This window comes from Rhipicephalus sanguineus, chromosome 3 (genome assembly GCF_013339695.2).
Source record: "Rhipicephalus sanguineus isolate Rsan-2018 chromosome 3, BIME_Rsan_1.4, whole genome shotgun sequence".
NCBI lineage: Eukaryota > Metazoa > Arthropoda > Arachnida > Ixodida > Ixodidae > Rhipicephalus > Rhipicephalus sanguineus.
Genome location: NC_051178.1, coordinates 122,748,500 through 122,771,506, shown reverse-complemented (window position 1 = coordinate 122,771,506; position 23,007 = coordinate 122,748,500). Strand labels below are relative to the sequence as shown.

Genomic DNA, 23,007 nt, shown 5'->3' with positions numbered 1-23,007 from the left:
TTGATGTCGTTGTAGCTGGTGAGGCGATCGCGTCTCCGGCACGGTTGACCAGGCGTCGTGCTACGGAGTGTGCGACCTCGTTAAGGTTGGTGAGGTGCGGATGAACGTCGCCGGCATGTTGCTGGAATCCAGACGGAGCGTGATTTGGTTATCTGCCGAGTGAGGGCGTGGAGTGGATGCGTAATGCTTGCTGTGAGATGCGGCCTTTTATATAGTTGTTGATTGCCGTGCGGGAGTCGCTCACGATGGTGTCGCAGTCTGGGTCGAGGGCGGCCAGGGCGATGGCCACCTCTTCGGCCGTCTCAGCGTTATGGGTTACGATGCTGGCAGCGTGTCTGAGCGAGCCGCCTTGTGGTGGTAGCCGCTACGAAGCGCTGCCCGTCTTGATATTCAGCGGCATCGCAAAGGTGACGCCTGTGGTGTCGCCGTAAGCTTTGATGAGGGAGGCGGCCCGTGCCTTCCGCCGTTCCTTGTTGTATTCAGGGTGCATGTTTTTGGGGATGGGGTCGGCATGTAGCCAAGCCCGGATAGTCCTGGATTGGGTGTTTGTCTCCGTGCTGGCGGTGGTAGGTGATGCCGAGTTTAGTCAGAATGTGCCGACCCGTTTCTGTGAGGGTGAGGCGCTCCAGATGAGCCTGACGCTGCGCTTCGATTAATTCGTCGAGGGTGTTATGGAGTCCTAATTGGAGAAGAAGTTCTGTGCTAGTGTTGTTTGGTAGTCCGAGGGCAAGCTTGTAGGCTCCGCGAAATGATGATGTCCAGCTTAGTTTTTCTGCTTTGTACCAGGTATGGAAGGCGGCGACGTACGTGATGTGGCAGATAAACGAACGAGTGAACGAGGCGGATGAGGGCTTTCTTCCTTCATGCCCTGCCTTCGGTTTGTCACCCGCTTTAACAGCCGCGACGTGTTGGCCGTCTGTCGGAGGATCTTGGAGATAGCCGTTGAGTTCGCACCGTTGGCTTCGATGGTCATGCCAAGGACCCGGATGGTGGAAACCACGGGTATGGTGCCACCGTTCCCTGTGTGAAGCTGGATTTCTTCGTAGTAGCGTTTGTGCGTAAAGCGTAGCGGTGGGCGTCCGCGGAGCGTTGGCGATATAAGAGAAGCTCCAATTTTCGGGGCGAGCATCGGAGTCCCGTGCCTCGGAGATAAGTTTCGACGGTATCGATCGCGTTTTGCAGAGCGGTTTCAATTTCGCCGTCGCTGCCCTTCGCGGCCCAAATCGTAATGTCGTCGGCATAAATGGTTGTTCAATACCGTCGATCTTCTGGAGTTTCCTGTGCTAAACCGATCATGACTAGATTAAACAACATTGGGGAGATGACGGAACCTTGCGGGGTGCCCGCGGCACCTCGTGAAGGATTTTTTTTTTTCGGTAGAAATTCTTTCTTCCTTTCTTTCTTTCTTTCTTTCTTTCTTTCTTTCTTTCTTTCTTTCTTTCTTTCTTTCTTTCTTTCTTTCTTTCTTTCTTTCTCTCTCTCTCTCTGTACTCGTTCTCAGGTAGCCGCACAGTGGTACAGTGACAGTGGCACATACCCGTTAAGATTATGACCCGTTAAGATGGTGAGCTGCTCCTACGTGTCATCCGTAGCCAGAATGGCTCTCTGGCGAAAATACCTCTGCGAAGTCACGAGAGAAAGTTCGCTTTCCAACCACACGGACCGTAGGAAAATGTTTTGGGGCAGTTTTGACCCTTGTGGAACAAAAAAATACGCATAGTAGGCCCATCGCTGCAATGTGTGACGTCAGACAAAAGTTGAGCCTTATCATGGGCGATAAGGGCCTCAACTTTTTCGACTGCTTTTCGCCATCTATTACGGTGAAACAAGCGCATCGGGGAAAATTTGGTTCGGAAGGCTCTTATTGGCACAGCAGGTCCATCATTGCAAAGTGTGACGTCAGACAAAAGTTGAGCCTTATCACGCGTGATAAGGGCCTCAACTTTTTCGACTGCTTTTCGCCATCTATTGCGGTGAAACAAGCGCATCAGGGGAACATTTGGTTCGGAAGGCTCTTACTGGCACAGCAGGTCCATCATTGCAAGGTGTGACGTCAGACAAAAGTTGAGCCGTATCATGGGTGATAAGGGCCTCAACTTTTTCGACTGCTTTTCGCCATCTATTGCGGTGAAGCAAACGCATCAGGGGAACATTTGGTTCGGAAGGCTCTTATTGGCACAGCAGGCCCATTCTTTTTTTTTTTTTTAACAGCGAAGCTGTTCTAGCTCTGCAAAATTTCGTGACCCAAAATTACCATCATGATGAACCGGCACGCGCTTTCTTCGTCCTCTTCTTCGTCTTCTGCTTCGTTCCCAGAACACGTGCGCTGATTTGTCCGAAGCACAAAGCAAAGGGGGGATGTGAGGGGGCGAAGAAAGAAAGAAAGAAACAGACAGACAGAAGGATATAAAGAAAGATAAAACCCTGCAAAAGAAATTCTCAAGGCGGCGGGATTCGAACCAGCGTACTCATAGCCCGCAGGTGAGCGTCTTAACCACTAAACTATACAGGCACAATATACAGGCGCCACTTGCTTTGTTGGCAGCCACTTCAGTGCGTCTTGCCCTTGGCCCCCACTGTACATACGAACAGGCAACTGCATGGCACAGTGGGCACTTCGCAGGAAGCGTCTTAGGAAAGTTTACAACGCCCTATATCACGCGCACAGATGTTTCCCCCACGGCACAGTTAAGGTGCTCACCCAGAACATGTATGGGCTTATGGCAAGCGAACGACCAAGCGATGCGAACAGGGCCCGATAGCGCTATCGTTGATGATGTAACAGCTGACGACAAGCGAACACTGGCGGTAAGCATGGGATAAGTACAGACCGGAGGCTGTCGTGGCCATTGTCTGCTAACTTATCTTTGGCACGCGCATGCGATGCCTGAGGCAGCGCAAGCGCTAGTACAACGCCTTTATAAAGGAGGCGTTGACTAGTAAGACGGAGGTAGGCTATTCCTTGCGAGGGCCAGTAGTGTGGAGAAGCCAGCTTTGACGAGCGCGCGACGCACGTGTGTTGTGCCCTCTAGTTACCTCCCAAGTTCGAAAAATATTATGTACGTTGGCGCTTTAGCAAGGAAGCCATCCGTAAGCACGTAGCTAATTAGTGGACAGCAAACCTGCGCAGGGCGTTCCTTTCGTAACTGGGGCGTACCCTGTGCGATCAATCCAGTTACGTTAGGGAGCCAACTTGTATAAGTCACCCGTCATTATCTATTTCCAGCAAGGAGGCCTCACTTCTTAAGGAAAGGGGTTCGTAAATAGATACGGTGTGATAGTGCCTGGGTTGCACAACGATGCGCATGTGCAGCGGGCGACGTGCTCTGGTTGGGTATATGTGTTCGATCTTGCTTAATAAAGCTTTCAGTTGATAGTAAGCGCTGGTGTCCTTCCCTCCCCCCCCCCCCTTGTCCCTGCCGGAGTTCGCGCTTGAATTTTCAAAGATGTATATGTACCAGCTAGCTCGTGTTTCGGATTTATAGCAGTCTTAATTGTTAATCATATAGTTAGATGAAGTCACACATACATACCCATGATAGCAGTGCACGCAGCAAAACGAACACACAAAGTACCGACGGGAACATCGTTTTCTTTCAACTGAAACATCCTCGGCAGCAAAACGACACATTTCTTGTTCAGATGCCTGCCATGGTTAAGTTCCAACCCTCCCAATTCGCAATATCGTCGATGCGTGGTAATGACAGTCGATGAGTGAATGACAGCAACATCTAGAATGACATTTAACGCCGATACCTAAAATGCCCAGCTGAAGCTTGGTATGAGGCCTTCAAAGTTGCCCTAGGAATCCTTTGAACTGATCTGTAATGGTGTGCCATCTTAACGGCCTTTCCACTTTTTTTCTCTCTCTCTCTCTCTACAAGTTGGTTGGCATTGTGACCTTTCTGTGCTTTGCTTGTTTGTTGCTAGATGTGCACCATTAGCAGGAAATGGCAGCCTGCTAGTGTTGCATGTTCGCAGCAGCTTGCGTGCGCAGAGCTGCTGCGTGCGCCCAACTAAAACTGTCTATTCAGACAATAAACGCCTTGTGAAAAGTGGTCTTTGGATCACACAGGTGATACATTCTCTTTCACATCACATTTGCTAAATGTAACCACATTTACGATTGCTACGTTGTTGATGTTTGCCTTCATATTGGCTTCAATTACGAGTAAATATATGGTAGGTTTCCAAAACAAGTCGCCCAGTCAAACAATTCATGTGCTAGTGAGCGCATGAAAATGACAGACAGACAGGAGTGCTGTGAATACTCAAATTTTTATTGCATAGACTCACATTTCGTTTTTTGGTTTACTGTATTTTTTCATCAAATAGCGACCACAAAACGTAATACGAACGACACAACATGATAATCGCAATAAATAAACACTCGAGACAGTGGGCACATTCCGAAAAATGACACATACACGACTCCCAACACTTGCATATTTGCCTTGTTCTTGCAAAGACACATCATTTACCTGTCTGTCTAGTAAAACGCTTTGGGACCAGATTCGCCCCCAGCACAAGGCAGAGCAAACTGTTCGTTACCTGCTCATTCCCTGTAAAAAGTTATTCACTAACACGGTGCACGTGATTGTGCTAAGACAAAAAAAGAAAAGAGCATTTCTTCCTCAAAATAGCAGTTAAGAGAGTGGCAGATGCTGACAAGCTGCGTTTCCTTCTGGGTTAAGCACGCCCAAGGATTTCATTGCTATTGGCCACATCTTGGAACCCTGTCATGCCCCTGCAAGCGAAGGCAACAGTCCTGCTTTCGTATAAATCTGCATATCTTCAGACGTTCATTGCCCAGGTTTTCTCTGGAAGGTTTAGTTTTTTTTTCAGAGTCTATTGACGGTGTAGTTTCACTGCAGCAGACAGTGAAGTCAAGCTTAAAGTGTGCGCAGTGCAAGCCCCAGTATTTTCAAGCGAGCTGACTAAGCAACACATTTTCTTAACAGCTACAAATGAAACAGGCTGAGCCGCATGCATGTGGCATGTAGGTGAATATGCGCATCAAGCTGCAGCAGCAGTACTTGTGGCAGATGAAAACGTAGCTGCACAGTTCTGTTGGAACAGTACTGATAACTAGCCTGGTATGTCGTGCTCGCAATACTTATTTGCACATATGTGCAGCTGGAATATGCACTACACCATGAATCCTCAGAATATTTCGATCACTTCCTTCTCAGTGAAACCAGTTGGACTTCTGAATGCCAAGCTACACCAGCAGAAGATTCACTTGATCTATAAGACGTAAGAATTCATAGATCATAGATGACGGATGGATTAAATGTCACAAGCTGCACAACCAAAGCATGCGCAATGAGAGAAAAAAATCTGTACCGTAGCCGAATTTCGCAATCGTTCTTTTCCTCCAATTCCATCCATTCCTCATCATCCTTCGTGCAGAAGGCCAACCGTGTAGGTGACAGGGCCGTGAAGGACAAAATTAATAGAAAATGGAAAGACTCGCTACAAAATACAGCTGCACAACAATGTTCGAGTAGAACACATATTTTCAAAATGCTACAATTCAGAACTGGGAGTTTTGGGAAGGGAGACATTATATTCAAATTACATTCTTGCTCTAACCCAAGTTTTGCCACAAAATTTGACCCTCCGGCACGGTGACCTAGCATCAGGGATGCACTATCACATGGGCAGTGAAATCAAATATCTGATGCGGCCTTGCCAGCAGTAATGAAAGTGGATGTTTGAAGCATAAGACAACCAAGGCAACGAGCAAATGTGTCAAGAAGTTCTAGAGAAATAAGGTTGTGGCGCACATGGCCATGAGCGCTCACACCAGATGCAAACAGCAAAATGAGGCCAGCCTCAATGCTTGCTGAATGACCACTAGTACATGTATCACACCATTGCCCTCTCATCAACCTGGACAAATGGCTACAAACATGTTCCTAATCAAATCCACAGCAAAGCCATAGTCTTCGTTAGAGCTGTTCAATGATGCGGGTGAAGCCCACACAGGGTTGCACCACTTTTGACGGGAAGGTAACCGTGGGACTCACATGTGAAAACGCACATCAGTAGCAATAGATTCAAGCACACTGAATGGTATTCAACTATGCACACTCCAGCAACATACAACTTTATAGTAGTATGCTATAAGACAGCATTCAATGGTTAAAAAGAGAAAATGAGTGCAGTGATGCAAAATATTTTCTGCATGCATGCTTCACACTAATAATTAGGGCTTGTGTGGTTTTTATTCAGGAACACATTTGAGCAGTGTGGGCAGTACGAGACAATAGGGCACGAGTCAATTGAGTGGAACTGTACTCAAGAATGTGACAAGAAAGGCCTCTCGACTTGGATACTTTTCAGTCTCTTTACATTCAGGATAGCAGTCACTAGTGAAATATGCAAGTGGAAATAATGCAATACTATGCACAGCTAACCAGGCCAAGCAAAAGGAAACGCTTTTCAGTAAACATATTTCTCATTGCGACCAAATATTCTGGCAAGGATAAATGATACTTTGAAGTGTTGTGACAATGAACATGTTGCTACCATTCTCTAAACACACAACTTGAATGACAAAGAATGAGCTTGACTGGCAGCAGTGTGAGATCATTCAATCAAGCAATGCCTTTATAAATAAACGTGCATAAGAATGGTTCGCTAGCCGACAAGGTTTCACTGTTGAAACTGAGGCAGTGCTGGACAGTGAAAAAAATGCTCCAGCTACACACAAATCACGTAATGTGTTCCAGTTATCATCCTTGCATGCCACCCATTACGAGAAAAAAATATCTACCACTCAAAAGTTCAAGGCAGATCCCGGCATTTGCAGCTACCATCTTTGCTCATTTTGAGTTGGGAAGACATCAGAAGTACTGCTTGCTTTCAACCTGTGGAAGGTTGGCAACATATAGCAGTATACTTTTACAATAAAAATTAGCCGAATGGAGTTGTTTTGAAAATGCTAATGATACGTGTTACTTTGCAAAACAGGCTGATTTTTTCGCAATACGTTAGGAACATTTCTTAAATATCCTGACTCAAGTGAATGAATCGAAATAACTTATGTTTTAACATAGCGAACTGACAGAAACATGTTAAACAAATATCAATACAACTATTTAAAGGAAATGAGAAAAATCTATGAGGGTATATACAAACTGCCATTCGTACAATATGTTGTGTGAGCTGGATGTATTTCTAATCATGCGAGTCTTCGCAGCCTTTTACAGGAGTACACATGAAATAGTGAGGAACCACACACAGACATGTCCATTTACATGCAGACACTGGAGACATCCAAATGCAGCCATAACAGAGGCTGCACTGGAATTATTGTCCAACACTTCATGGGACATTCAGACAGCAAAGAGTTTTACTGAGGGTTACAGAAAATGCACATGTAAGCAAACCATATTCAAACTGTGCACTGAAAAAAATCATAACTTAAGTACACACACACATCACACACGCACACATACATACATGTTCTCTGGCATCTAGTTTAGTTAAATATTTCACAGTAAAACATGACATATGGGCACCAAATTTACAATGTGTATATACAAACTCACATGCCAGTGTGTATGCACATGTTAGGAACACCCAAAGAAGCAGCATCAAAGACACCAGGAAAACGGAGAGCCACAAATGGAGGCTAGCTCGAGGATCGCCTTTTACACAACGTAGACATCTTTGTGCATAGTGAACACTGCTCCTTAGCACACACTTGCAGTAGAGAAGGTGGGGCATCTTGGACAAAGTATCCTGTGAAAAGAAATCTCATAGTACCTTCATTAGAAGTTGGCATCTCTAATTTGAAGAAAAGGCTAGACAAAAAGTGCTTGAGGGGTAAACAAAATGATTTAGGCAAAATAAAGCTACGTTTGATAGTTTGCACTTTTGGCAAAGAAAAAACATTAGGCTCAATTTCCAATGGAACAATTTGTTTTACTAATTCGTCCATAAGGTACTCTAAAAAGAGTTATTTAAAGTTTGCTACTGTTGTAGAACATCGTGCATCAGACACTTAGGCATCAGTTACACTGCTGCTTTGTTAAACGCCACCAACAAATGGACATCATCTTAAAGCAGAAGCAGATGTTGTTCTTACAAGACCCCAAAAAGGGGCTTTCTCTCATGCAATGTCGCACACGCATCAGTTTTTTTTAGGCAATTCCTGAGAGAACATATAATCAGTACAATGAGAAACAGCCTGTGTGAAAAGCAATTGTTCCCTGCACCTGCCGAAAAGCAGCCTTACTGGTTTTGCACAGCAATCTACAGGTGCACATCTGCCAGCACTGGAGTTAAGCTTTGTCTAGGTTTCACACTGCCCTGTCAGTACAATTAAGATGCAAATGAGAAACCTTCAAACTGTCGATATGTAAATTATTATAAAGTCTTTTGATACGGTTTTACGGTTCTCTTATAAGAAAGTCATTATATGTAAGTATCGGGCGCAACATTATGCAGCACTGTGACAGCATGTGTTGTTGGAGGTAGGATAAAGGAGTATGAGCACCCTACAAGCATGTGAGCTGTGTGTTGTTCACAGGTATGCTCTCACTGATACATTGCCTGTTATGTAAGTATTCGAAAAAAAGACTCTGAACAAAATATTAAATACACTGAACACAGTTGTTGTGACAGAATTCACAAAGAAATCAGTGCAGGCTTCATTTGGTTTTCTGCTGTCAGCTAGTTGCAAACATATAAAGGCTTGCATCAGGCCAGTAGGAGAGACAAGTCAGGCTTATTCTCCAGGTCAATATGGAGCGTAATTGCGTGCACATTTAACATCTTGATTAGCTTGGCCGGAAATTCACGCGGCTTAGCAACCTGTATAAGACACCTCAGACATTTGTGCAAGCCCAGTGACTTCTTTGGACAATGTTCTCACACTCTTCAGCAGAGGAGGAGAAGGAGAACGGTGCTGGATGACCAGAAACAAGATGACGAGCAACAAAAAGGCGAGGTGCGGGGAAGCATCAAACCACCTCTAGAGTTCTCCCCTGGTGTCACTGACAGGGACCCCAGCTAGCCAGGCAGCCAGCCGAGACACAAATAAATAACTAGTACAAAACAAGAATGAGGCAATAAACGGGGCCTCGGTTAAAATCTGGAGAAAAAAAAAAGGAGAAACAAGAGAGGAAACACGTCACAGCATCTTCTGTACTGTCCTGCTGCGCGCACAAGTACGATGGTTTACAGCGTCCCATGGCGGCGCTCGTGAACAAACTTGGTCGGGGGTTCTGTGCAAATGGCCTCTGCTCCTGCGTAGCTTCAGCCACACTCGCGTTTCCTTCTCCCTCCTTGAGAAAACACCGCACAGCACGTGGTTGTCAAGCTCGCACAAGCGTAAGTCACACCAACCCTTAACAACACACCACACTGTCCGCTGGGGGAAGTCGTCAATGTTTCAAGATGGCAGGGTCGAGGCGTACGATGGGCTTGCTAGTGACTGGGCTCTTCATTAATTGAAGGGACTGGATGCTGATGGTGAGGAGGAGGGTGGTGTGCACTTGCGGTGGGGCTGATGCACCAGGAAGTGTGTCAGCTTGGTGGGAAGGTAGCTCAGATTTAGCTGGTAGAATTCGACCAGCTGCAGAAGGTCGTAGAACTTGGTGCGGCCATTGTCGAGAGAGTAGCACAGCTGGTCCTTCTCTTCCACCTGAGAGTGACAACAGGCAGAGAAATTAATTTGGTAAGAGACAGACTCCACCTACGCCACAGTTGGTTCTATGGTCACATTCAATGTAGGTTATTCTCAGGGATATCACTTCCAGAGTACACTCGTTAGATAAGCTAGCAGACAGAATGCTCACATAATAGCAATGAGATATGCCGGGTATTAGAGCCGCAAGAATGGAAGTACCCATGAAAGTGATCAATAGAGAATACAGCCGCAGATGTTTGTAATCACTGACAGAAAGATAATAATTAACATGGTCGCCTTGTTACCAATGTTGCCAGTTGGCTGTAGAAGTTCTACCATAACAGCACTTAAAAATCTGCTGGAAGCTGTTAGAAGCCTACAGTAGTGAGCTTCCATGAGAAAATGAGGAGGTGTCTTGAGAGATTGCCAGGATCATTTATGTTAGTACAAGTTCTGCAAATACAATCGTGCACAAACAGAAACAGTAGAAGAAATAAACTGCTACAGCAAATGTCTGCATTCAGGAGCTCAAACGTATCATCCCTACTGTGACACACACATCAAGCGATGCAGCAAATTTGCGACGTTAACTTTTGTAACATTTCTTTTATGTTCTGTTGCTTATTTCTGTGGAATGTGCAGTCACTAAGCGCAACCGGACTGAGAACAGAGGCAAAACTCACGGAGATTATCTGCACATGGTGGACCTTCCCCCGGTACACATAGCAGAGTACATAAGAGCCGGGCTTGGTGAGGCTTTGCCGGACGAGGAAAACGCCATCGACTGTGCCGTGCTTGAGCAGCAGCTGGGTGGCTTCCTCACGTGACATGCTACTGTAGAACCAGGGCTGCATATGCTGCAGCCCCAGCTCAGCCGTAGCCGGGGGACCTGCCCATTGGGGTGGAGGCCCGCTCGGCTGTGGCACTGTTGTTGGCGAAGCCTGACCTGACCGGCAGCAGGGCAACTTCCTCTGCGAGTATTGGAAGAAAATGAAAACAGGGTTAAGACAATTGATAAAACAGGGCATGCAGTCCCAGCTGTTCAGCCACTCAGTAACTCAGAGTGTCAAGTTATTTATCAATTTACATAATAATTTCATATAATGCTGCTAGTATCCTGCATGTGGATATTGTGGCAGGCTATGGGAAAGTACATTGCATCAAATACGAATGACAAGCAGCTATCCACTTAGCCAGGATGCAGCTAAACATGTAGCAAGCTGTGACGTATGACAGCATAGCTTTCATATGCTAAAGCTCAATCATGAAGGAAATATATCTAGCCAAAAATGGATGAACACAGGAAACAGTGAAGGAGACAGGAAAGCGGCTGGTAGACAGGAAAGGAAATTGGTAGTCTAGCCACTTTCTTGTCTCCTTCAATTTCCTGTGTTTGTCCGTTTTTGGCTGGATATATTTCCTTGATGCAATGCACCAACTAGCCCAACAACGAGTTCTACTCAACTATGAGATGGAGATCCTCAGGTGAGCAAGTCATAACATTCTTGGGTAATGAATTCTGATCTCTTATAGTCTGTGGATAAATAAGAGGTTAAAGCAGCTTAAATGCCAGTGAACACGATGCAATCTCCCAAACATTCCACAGGTCAGGTGCACATTCTGTGCAAAAGTGTTTATTTGGGCTAGTTGGTTGAATACTGAAGTAACCTGTATTGTCGTTTTGTTACCGCTATGTTGTCCGTGCCGTGTGTTAACGTGATGGTGTTCATGTTTTCAAACACAGAGGCACTAAATATGTTCTGCTTTTCTATGTCTACGACACTAAAAGTGAGAATGCATGTCAACAGTGGACGTATTACCTTCCATACGTGGGCCTCGGCTGCTGCTACAGCTTCTGCTTCCTGGGGGTCCTCGATGACTCGCCCCTTGCTTCCCGTGAAGTCCATCGCAACCCAGGGAGAACTCATGGAGTCCCGGCAGGGCTCTGGGGCCCATGCGTGCTCAGAGTAACGAGACCGTAGCTCTTTGTAGTTTTCGCGCAGCTTCTTCCCAAACTGCAAACATAACGGAGTCATGTGGTTCCAATCTAAACAACTGATAAAAGTGACAGTGCCTTCAAGTAACTTCACAAACAGGAAAAAAGGGGGATTCTTTGCCCATGTCAATTACAGCAACAGTCTCTGTCAATGCTTAAATGTGTATTGGTGCTAAGATTTATAGCAAGTTGAGTGAGAGCTATAAACATATAAAGAGAAAGGCAGAAGATCAGGGGAAGATAGAAGCTTGGAGATGAAAAATTTGTGAACAAGGGGTGTCGCCGGAGCTGACGTTTCGACAAGCAGATTTGTATTCTTCAAGGCATGTCTTGAAGAACTGAAAATTGAGTGATAATGAAAAATGCATCCCGGAAATTAATTGCGGGCAGTTTGCACTAAGTCACACAAAGCCTGGCACAGCCAAGCACGGACTTGTCGTTAATCGTACTCCCCATTGAATATCTAGCTTCAAGATGCACGGCTTCCTCCACAGGAGTACGCAGCCAGGCTATGCGCTATAGAGCGGAGGTTGCACGTGATGTCTCCGTCGGTGGGCGTGGCTTAGCTACTGCGCATGTGCGGCTTGGCCAGGTGGTGCGGTATCTGGTCGCTAGACGTCACGACGCTTGCTTCCTTTTTCTTACTATCTTTTATCTCTCTCTACTTTTTTCTCTCTTTTGTTGATGTTCTCTCTGTCTCTCATTCTTTTTCTTTCTGCATTTCTTTCTATTTCTCTCTTTCTCATTAATTCTGTGCTGCGCTTTGCTCTCTCCCATCCTCCTCACGCTCACTTGCCTTTCTCACTCCCTTGCTACACTATACTATACAAGGGTATGCTATGCTCTGTTAGCGTGTGTGGATAGCCGAGTGGTTAGGGTGCTCGCCTTCAGATTGAGGGTACACGTATTCGAATTCCGCCTCATGAGGAATCTTTATCCGGAAAGAATTTTCCTCTTTCCGTTTCATTATATCCGTCTCTCAGTTTGTTTCTCTCTTTCTTTCTCTCTTTGTACTCATTCTCAGGTAGCTGCACAGTGGCACATACCCGTTAAGATGATGATAGTTTTCTGTGATCAACTCACAAGGAACAATTTGCTAAACGGCTTCGCTGTTAAAAACTGATTTTTGCAATCTACAACAGCAATAAAATGCCAAGTACTCAGACAGCTACTAGCAGCAGTTTAGGGAAGTAAGGGTTTATTTTGATACTACATGGTAAATATTCACAAATGTCTGACAAAGAGAGGGTAATGAAATTACCTTTGCGAGTCTGAGAGCAATGATCCAGCACTGACGCTGCTGTTCTGTGCTGCTGCAAAACCACATTAGATCGCTGCTTCCAGTGCCGTTGGATCTCACGGGCTGCACAGTATGCAAAGGAAAATATGAGCATGACTCAGCTGAACAGAACAGAGACAGGCTGCCAGTGCTGCAGAAAAAGACTAGAATGCAAAATAAACTGCTCTTTACAGGCATCTTTTATGAGGCGACTGTGAAAGTTCAACAAACATGTGCAAGTTCGAGAGACTAACCTTCAGACAGAACTGGAACGCCGTTGGTCCGCTTAGGCCCTTGTCGTATGGCACATAGATATTCCAGTCCTTCAGGCTGGCAATGTGCTGCAGCTGCCACGTTTCGTCCTGGCAAAGCAAGGCAGGCATCAAGGCAGTGCCCAGAGAAAGGATGCACTATCATTGCCACACCACGTTAGGACGCGATCTTTGTGTCCCTGTGCGATAGCTGACACAAGCAGTCTCGGCAGAGACAAGGTAGTGCAGAAGTCTAAATCAGTGTCAATATATAGTAACATTTATTGCACAATGCCAACAAGACGAGAACTGGGGGACTAGCACAGTCATAAATCACTCAAGATGAAACTCTGATTGCTGCCATTCGTACAACCACATTGAATGAGGCAACGAGGTGCGTTGCATTTTCCGAGTGCAGTGACTGGTAAGTAGGGGCTCACCTTGCGTCCTGATGGGAGAACAGAGAGCTCTCCGTCTTCGACGCGGAAGTACGACTGCTTCCAGGACTGTTTCCCGGGCTCCCGGTACCACAGCAGGCTGTGCACCACAGGACAACGCTCGCCTTGGCTTAGGATGTTCTGAGGAAAAAAAAGAAAGATGAAGAAGTCCGATAAGTTGATGAAGTACACCCTGACACTATAAAACAACAAAGAAGCAATGAAGTAAAGATACCTTAAAATTACAATGTTACTAATAAGATTTGATAAAACAGTGAAGATCCTCCAGAAATTTGTAGCAACGTTTGCACCTCTACCTCAGATTTAATGTTTAAGGGAAAGAACGGCTGTGTTAAACTGAAGCAAATCATAGCAAACAAAAATAAAAAAGAAGGAACAAGAGTGTAGCATGGGCATTGTTCTGTCACTCACTACAATTACATTAAAAGTTGCTTAAGTGAAATGTTAAAGGCAACGTTGCCAGCATACATACCTGCAGGGTAATCAATTTTGCAAGATCGGTTGACTCTGCCAGGCAGTCCAGCTGAGACCCTAGATCCACCATGTCCAGAGAGAAGAATTGCTGGGGGTAGGAAGGGGGGTAAAATAAGAAGGAAAAAGAAAAGAAAGAAATGTCAGACAATGAGATGAAGCAGTGCCAACAATACATATCTCAGAAACCACCCACATTAGCAGACGCAGCTGGAGCTACGATAATGAAGGCAGACACAAAGGAGAGTGGAAGATTCTAGGTTGCAAAAGAAATGACAAATGGAGTACAGCATGTAAGCCGAGTACAGAATGAGGTTATCTGAACTGCACAGGTGCACGGAAAGGTTGAGTTCACACAGGTGTGGCAGACCAAGAAAGGTTAGAGTTCTGACTGAAAGGCACTGAAGTACTATGATGGGCGCCAAATATGTCAAGCAACCTTTTTGAAAGAATAACCTGCTTGATACTGCGTTAAGATTAACATTATCGTCAGTGCAGTCAGTAAGCGGTGCAATGCATGCAGAAATAAAGCATCTGCGAGGAGGGGAGACCAACTCACCAGGGGAGAATTGAAGAACTCATATTTCCTGAAGTCTTGACGGAAGTAGAAATTGTTCCCAGTGTGCTCCTTGTTCTTTCCCCAGGATGCATACACTTGGAGAACCTCTTCGTGGTCTTCGAGGCTGCGTTCTATGAAAGAAGGAAAGTGGTACGTTGGGTATTTGTAGTCACACTAGCTGTGCCAGTAAACTATTTCTGTACATAATTATGTATCTGAATAAGAAAACTGCCAAGAAAATATTCACATCCAAACAATAAACCTGTTATTAGAAACAAAGTTCAACATGCATATGTGACACCAACGCTGGATTGCATCACCACGTGGATCTTGCATACAGACCAACATCCTGCTTTAGCAGGTTAGATGCAGCTACAGGTTGGACACATACGTATAGGTGCAGAATGCAAGGCCAACATTTTCACTGAATTATCTTTTGAACTCTGAATTTTCATTTCCTCTTGTGCACATATATTTCACACATTTTTCAACCCATAGTCCTCACATTACTTACAGTTTCATTTTATTATCATTTCTGCAGTTTCCGATTTCCCAGTAAGATTTAAACACGCACGTAGGCACACACATACAACAGGGGGAGGGGGTTAGAGCTATTATTATATCATGCGAAATGTGTTCAATTAAACAGATGAACACAAGGATAAAATTGTCCATCCAAACAGCAGAAGCTTTCCATTTTTAGTGCAACAAGGCCTCCGCAACGGTGTCCAAGTATTGCGTAAAGTGTCGCCTACGTTGTATGCGTAACCATTGCATCAACTGATGCAAGCCATCGAAATACACATTAATTTTCCAGCTTGACACATACACCGGCACATCGCCACCACACCGCGCTAAATCAAATAAACGTACTCACTCCCGTGCTTGGGCTAAACCACGACAGGAACCACCGGCGATCTGATAACGGTGTCGGGCAAAAGCAATTGTGCCGCTTAGCGCAGAAGATCGCTTCGGGCTCGACCGACGACAAGGCAGGTACAACGCGCGCGCTCTCTCTTCTCCGCAGGCGCAGCTGTCGCCTGGCGACCGAATAGTGCCGTAGGGAGGGGGACGGGATGAGAGGTACCCTCCTGCACGGCGCGACACGCGAGATTTGTCGCGTGATAAATGGCTATATACTCGGGCGCCGCCAGGGGAGCGGGAGAGTTTGGAAAGGGCGCACGGCTGACGTAATGCGAGAGAAACTCCTTTTTTACTCTCAGCCTCCTCCACCTCCGACAAGGAGTCGGAGGGCGGCAACGGCCGCGGACTACGACGCCGCGCAGTCTGCGAGGCCGCGCGGTGAGCTTTGCGCTCCCGACCCCGTTCTCGTGACGGCGCGTCCACAGTCGCTCCGTCCCTCCCTCTGTCTTTCTTTCTCTCTCTCCTCGCGTGCCCTCTACGTTTCGCAGATGCTCCTCCTCCTCCCACATCGCGCACGTGTGTTTCGCTGCCGCAGCCCTAGGCGCGCCACGTAGCAGTAGCCGACCACCGGCGCGAGCCCCACAAGTCACGCCGTCACAAAACCGCCACAGCACTGGGCGCCCCGAGACGTACGTCGTATAAAAATGCCCTGCAGCGATGGCTGAAATGCAGCGCCTTTGTGTATAGTCCGCTGCAACGTGGACCAAGAAGCATGTTTTGACATCTCAGCGCGCAATATGGTTGGCGTGGTTTCAAAAACCAGCCGCACAAGTGAAGGGAAAACGTCTATAAATTATGGTACCTTAATGCTTAACGGTACTCGTTTAGTGCAAGTCGCTATAAGCACCTGCTCAATTCACGAAAACTCATTTTAAATAACGACGGAGTTAACGGGGGTTCAACGAAGCGTGAATTTGACCCGGAGGCCCGGAGACTCGTCGAGCGTTAATTAAACTTCCGTTTAACGCGACCGATCTCTTTATGGGCAGTGCTGCCGGAATGAATACACTGTCCCCTTACAATGGAACGATCCTGAGGATATTACATCTAAGAACAAAAATTCAACCTGACTAAAGGAGCGCGGAAGGCTGACGTCTATGAGCGCGAAAACCGGTGAACAACTGGCAAGGTGATCGATCATTCAAAAGAGCTACTGAGCTGCGGCAAGCAAGGCAGGCTTAATTGCAAGGGAGCGGTGAATTGCATCCGCTGCGGCCGCGCTGCATGGCAGGCAACTCGAGTGGCTTGCCATGCAATGCGGCCGTCGCAAGTCCGGAACCGAACCTCTGAACCAGCCAGCATCAGAATGACGTAACGACCACTGAGCCATCCCGCCCAGCGCACGTGTAGAAGCAAAAGAGAGGCCCGCGATAATAAACTCCACGAGAATAATAATAATCATTGGAGTTTTACGTCCCAAAACCACGATATGATTATGAGGGACGCCGTAGTGGAGGGCTCCGGAAATTTATACACCTAAATCTAAGTACACGTCCCGTAGCATCTTCGCCTCCATCGAAAATGCGGCCGCCGCGGCCGGAATTCGATCCCGCGCCCTGCGGGTAAGCACGCGAGCACCACGCGTAACCATTAGACCACCACGGCGGGTAGAAGGCAATCGAAAGCTCACGCCTTGGCGTGAACGGTGCAAATGGAGAGAGAGGGAGGGAGTAGGATGCGGCAGGATGCCGATTATTGCGACTGATAGAGTGCACACCGATCCCCTCGACGAAGGCCAGCGATAAGCGTTTAATGAGTCACACGCACTCCGGACCTAATTAGCATGCCGCCACTTGAAAGGTGGCGTCACAGACAAGCGCGGTGACGAAATGCCCGCAAAGAGCGGATGGGTGACCGAGTACACAGTGACGACGTCTGCGCATAAAGTGTGTATACAGGATGACGCAACGTGCAAAGTTTAGACGCTGCGTGGGACAGCTTGCACACACCACAGCAACTGTACAGTGCCGAAGCTTGGCTGTTCTTTAGCAACTCCTCGCAATTCTTTCTTTATGCGGTTGCATAGACCATGAAATGCATGCCACCGCTGTGCAATGTTTCGAGCTGCTATAGAGCGTCGTCATTAAAAACGGGGATTAAAGAAATGAGAAAGAAAGGCTTTTCAGAGTTCACGTAAGCGCACAGGACGCTCCATAGCACGGATGTGAGTGACGACACGCTAACCGCATGGATACGCATTCCTCAACTCTACACAGTTTCAATGGGTGCCGGTGCGACACTTTGTTCTTTCGGTTTGCTAACGGTCGCGCTGGGAAAAAGAAGTCGTTGGTAGACAAGTCTTGAAGCACGCAGAACCATGGCAACTATTACTGCAAGACCTTATTTGTATATAAAAGCAAATAAATCGTGACAGGCCTAATGACATTGAGCCGGTTGGTGTGTCTGTTGCACGGCTCTATAAGGGTTTCTTGGAAGTACTCTTGGAAGTAAATCTATAAGGATTTCTTGGAAATACAGTTTCTAAATCGACGAAAAATTCGTCGTGTTCCGGGATGTTCCGTTAACTAGCAAGCTTTCTTTAAAAAATATACGTATGGATTTCACTGCAGAGCTTTGTGCTATGAACAAACGGGTGGATTATCAATGTACCTTTTTTTTTCGCTTTCATGAACATTCTTCCGGAGTTCAACTGATTTGCTTCAACAAAAGCTTAGTATTCGCGACAATAGTATTCGTGACAAAACAATCGGGGCCCGGAAGATAAAAAATAAGTAGACAGAAGACAAGAACCTTCGGAAACCCGCTTATAACGAACTACTCGATATAATCTCAAATATATGATATATATCTCAAGATAAAATCGTTATCTGTTTTCATCAATATTATTAAATGAAACGTAGTGCTATATTTTACAAAACTTACAGTATACGGCCATCCCTGCCGCGTAACAGGAGACCCATAACATCGTTTACTTATTTTTTTTTTTTTTGGGGGGGGGGGGGGTCCGACGTTTTTTAACCTAACCATCGCCTCTCCTTTTGCGCAGCTAACAGCTGCTCTTCGCCACTGACCCGCGGTCAATCGATATATGCGACGCGGGGGTAATTAAAAATAACTATGCTCGCCGCCCTTAACGGAATGTGTTCCTAGGAGAAGATTGTGCGTCGAATTAATAATCATGTAGATATCCATTGCGTCGATGGCGTCGGAATGAAAACAAAAGGAGAACGAGATAAAATAATTAAGGCGCCGGTCTTAAGTGATAATGATCTATTTTCTATAACCGCGTACGCAGTCAATGAAGCTTGCAAATCACACGCCCGCACGCGTTCGAGGTTGTATTTTTTTAGTCCAGCTTCCGCGAAACGCACTAATGAACACCGCGGCGACTCCGCGGCCAGCTTCCGCGAATTGTCTCGACTAACGAGAAGATATGGGCGAGATGAGAAAACGAGATCGGAGACGAGAGATGTAGACGCAACATAAAAAGGCGAGAGGTTAAGAATGAGGTTAAGAAAAAGAAAAAGATAGCGAGTCAAGCAGTCGCATATATTGTCGCCGCACATGCCTGCAAGGGAAACGGAAGTTTAAAAAAATCGCTATACATTACGCACGTCTAATCGACCGCACCGCGGGAATAATTTACAACGCTTAATTCGCAGCTGCCAAGCCAAAGCGCCAGAGACAAGATGTCTGCCAAGGCGCATATGCCTTACGTGGTTGAGAGTCCTTCCACGTCGCCATTCTGCGTGGCTCGGTCGAGGGTGGAATTTTACGAGAACCGAACAGACGTTAAATGAAGTATTTCGTTATACAGAGCGCACGCTGAACGCCTGAACGAGCTGTTCAACTTAAGTGCTTACATTATACGGCTCCGATGTCCTTTAAAAGGCATGTACTGAGAATTCACAGGAATATATATATATACGAGATATACGAAAAAAAAAAAAACGTATTCTCGCTTAGCCTAGGAATGCATGCGGCCTGTAATTAAATGTATATCGACCCTCAGAATAGCTTTTGCGACCTACACCCTACACGGTATGCATTAAATTAAAGGGCCGTGCATTAAACGAGCATAAATTCGCGCATCTGCCATGGAGCCCGCGTGTTGGAGACCTTCTCGTTCCAGAGAACACATATACAAAATTTGGCGTATAAGCAACGAAGTCCAATTATATACGTGTTCGTTCCCATATACACTCTATACAGGTAATCCCTCCCAAAACTCGGCAGCATATACATGCAATGACGCTGGGAATCGAACCCGCTACGTCGCTATCGAAAGAAGAAGTTCGCACGCTTGGCGGACCGATTTTAGCCCAAAGAAACTGCAGTATTATGCGGCTCCCAAGAGGTCGAAAACTTCTCAAGGGCAAGGTCCCGGAAAAAAGAAATAAAGGAAAAAAAAAGCGAAGAGAGGATGAAGATGGACCTAATCACCATCTAATAAAAAAAAAGAAAAAAGAAGGCACCGGAGAGCTTCAGCGCAAGCGTCGACAAACCGGTAGACGGCTTGTCAAGAAAGAAAGAAAGAAAGAAAGAAAGAAAGAAAGAAAGAAAGAAAGAAAGAAAGAAAGAAAGATCGAACAAGGCGCGCCTGTCTGTCAAAGTCACGTAATCGCTGGCGCGGTGCCGGAAAAGAATTGCAAGAGCGTCCGCGGAGGCATCTCGACGGCGCTGACCCTGCAGGCAAAGAAAGACTCACGTCTTTGACCTCGTCGCGGGCGAGATGCGAGATTACGTGCGGCAGCGCCCGTAGCGCTTGCATCGCCCGCTGCATGCACGCCCGTTGCTTCGCTCGACGTCGCGCGTAAACCGGCGCAGAACTGATTAGGCAGACAAATTTGTCAAGCTATACATTCATTGACTTTCGTGAAGCTCGGTTATTGAACTCTGCAAGAAGTCCCCCATCACCGAAAAGAATTAAGAAAAGGATTGAGGCAAAACCAACTCAGGTTGTGGTCCGCATGTGCGTGCGCGAAAGCATCGCTCGACTGCTTTGCTCCGTGGCTGCGCATGCGCGTTGAGCGGCCACGAGTTGCATTGTGTAATATCCCGCTTTGCAGTTCTCGATAAAGCGTTGAAAGCTACATACAGCGCCCGTGTGTCTCCAATCTCGTAATAGTTGTGCGCTAAAATGTTTTCGTCATGTCTTACCAGCACGGCCAGACAGACACTTTAGCATTTTCTTGCGCTAAGTTATGCGTATACAAGTAAACACCAGCTCATCCAATAGCATGTAACTTCGCTGCTATATAACAGCATCATCAGCCAACATTATGCACCATACATTTACCGGCACATTTGCCAACATACGGCAATATATGCACATTAGGCATATCTTTATCATCCAGCAGTGCAGGAAAGTGCTGCCGTATAGCGTCAGGGCCGCACTGGTCAATTATAGCTAAGCGAAATCGCATTGTATATACACGCAGTGTAGGTTAAGACATGTCTCGTGTTTAACCTAAAAGGTAGCGGGTTCGATTCTTGGTCACGGCTGCCGCGTTTAGATGCTAAGGGCGTAATGCAATAACAGCAGTGTACTTAGATATAATGTGCCCGTTAAAGAAGCCTTGGTGGTCAAAATTATTCTGGAGCTCCCCATTACGGCGTGCCTCATAATCATATGGTGGTTATGTGCTGTGAAGCTCCATAAATTATTATGCTTCTCTTCCTGAAGGTTTTACCACTGCCGTAGCCAGGGGGGTTGGAGGGGCAGGAGCTAAACACTTCCGAAATTTTTTTTTCAATTTCGCATGGGTACATATATATATATATATATATATATATATATATATATATATATATATATATACACTCACACATACAAACGCACGCACGAACGTATATAAGTATGGTTAATTGACCCCCCCCCCCCCAACCGAAAAAAATTTTCTGGCTATACGCTACTGGGCTTTACCATGTAACGCGTCTCGATTCTTGAAATGAGATAGAGAGAGAAACGCCTAGCGCATTTGAACGCGGTTCATGACATGCCTCTCCCGACGTGACACGCACGCAGTGACGCCTGAGAAGACTATAATAGCGTTGACTTCGGGCATTGACGCGCGGATATGAATTATTCTGCAGTGAAAACGAATGCTACGTGCGAAATAGAGACCGAAATTCCGTCAGCGCTGAGCTAGGGAGCGCAGTCAATGCTCGGGAGTTTTGATTCAACATCCCAGGAAATCCACATGTGTTTTGCGGGGCGCGTCATCGCTATAGCCGTAAAACACGTCAATCACGTCCGTTAAACAAAGAACGCGTAGACGCACGAAGCTGTATACACGGGATATTTTAATGAGGCCGCGCAGACGCAAGCAGCCAGAATTTCACCGCGGCAAGCCATCGACAAAAGTGGTAAAGGAGATCGTCCGATTAACGAGACAGACTTCCCCTGCTGCTATAGCCAAGAAACATGCACTGTATGAAGCAACAGAATTTTTTTTTCATACAGCTTGAACAGACAGTTCAACGAGCCTTAACTCGCAAGCTTTACAGAGAATACGGTAGAAGATAGGAGGCAAGTTATAAAGTGCATCCGATAGCTGCACCTTATATGAAGCTGTCTCAGCTATACCGATCACGAAGATGTTTAAAAAGAAGAGAGCACCTATTTTATACAGTATTTGACGCATCGTACCTGGAGTACTCGAGTAGCACGCCGCCAGTAATTTTTTCGCTAATAAGATTCCATTAGTTAATTATATTAAATTGTACAACTCGAGAAGTAGCCACCTAATTATAAAGACGCCAATTAGGAATCTGTAAGCATGCTTATGTGAACTCAAACAGCGATATTTTCCGCAACGTACTAGTTACGCGCTATTTTTTTTTCCAGCTGATGAAGAAAGCCCGCGATATATGAAAAAAAAGAACAAACAAACAAAAATACGCGCAAATGCATGCGCTGCGAAGCGCACCAAGAAGCTGTGCGCCCTCAAGCATGGCTCACTTTGAGGTATAGGCAGAGACAATTGATAACTTTATAATTTGGAAAATACTCCTACTGTCACGAAAGTTATTATAACTAATTACATCTCATCAACGAAAAAAAATTACTGGCGGCTACTCCTGTGCACAGGGAATAAATGCAACAGGTTTTCTTCGCGTAACGCAGCTTTCTTTTTCTTTTTTAAATCCTGGGGTCGAATTATCAGAAGTTCTCTTTCGTATGTCCCGCAACACGATTGGCCGAAATATTCTTTCACAATTTTTTTTTCTTTATTTTTTTTGCGTAAGACGTTGCTCTCAATACGGGCTCTGGTGCTCGATAACTGGGGCAGGCCTGTATACAAGTACATATTCACAATGTATAAAGCGTGAACCCTGTGACGAGGAAGCTTTAAAGAAAGAACGCGTGAGAAAGGCTTCGTGATCTCCGTCGAAATAGAGATAAAATGCCGGCGAGACATTTGCATCAATCGGTCTCCGGTTCGTATAAAGTTCGAGGTAT

General features: G+C 46.0%; 2 protein-coding genes across 9 annotated transcripts in view; one reads left to right on the top strand and one right to left on the bottom strand.

The window, feature by feature from the left end:
* LOC119387053 (carbonyl reductase [NADPH] 1) overlaps window positions 1-23,007 on the top strand; it is a 606,874-nt gene that overhangs the window by 166,505 nt on the left and 417,362 nt on the right. The window lies entirely within an intron of this gene.
* LOC119387056 (growth factor receptor-bound protein 14) overlaps window positions 6,212-23,007 on the bottom strand; it is a 257,802-nt gene continuing 241,006 nt past the window's right edge. For 2 of the 8 annotated variants that reach the window (XM_049413348.1, XM_049413349.1), the window contains exons 5-12: window positions 14,658-14,788; window positions 14,100-14,189; window positions 13,610-13,747; window positions 13,173-13,280; window positions 12,901-13,002; window positions 11,464-11,658; window positions 10,327-10,614; window positions 6,212-9,658 (exon numbers count right to left, since the gene is read on the bottom strand). In XM_049413348.1, coding sequence (XP_049269305.1) covers window positions 9,461-9,658; window positions 10,327-10,614; window positions 11,464-11,658; window positions 12,901-13,002; window positions 13,173-13,280; window positions 13,610-13,747; window positions 14,100-14,189; window positions 14,658-14,788 — 1,250 coding nt within the window. In that variant the 3' untranslated portion in view covers window positions 6,212-9,460. The remainder of the gene's footprint in view (window positions 9,659-10,326; window positions 10,615-11,463; window positions 11,659-12,900; window positions 13,003-13,172; window positions 13,281-13,609; window positions 13,748-14,099; window positions 14,190-14,657; window positions 14,789-23,007) is intronic. The other 6 variants (XM_049413346.1, XM_049413351.1, XM_049413350.1 and 3 more) reach the window with 5 other exon arrangements.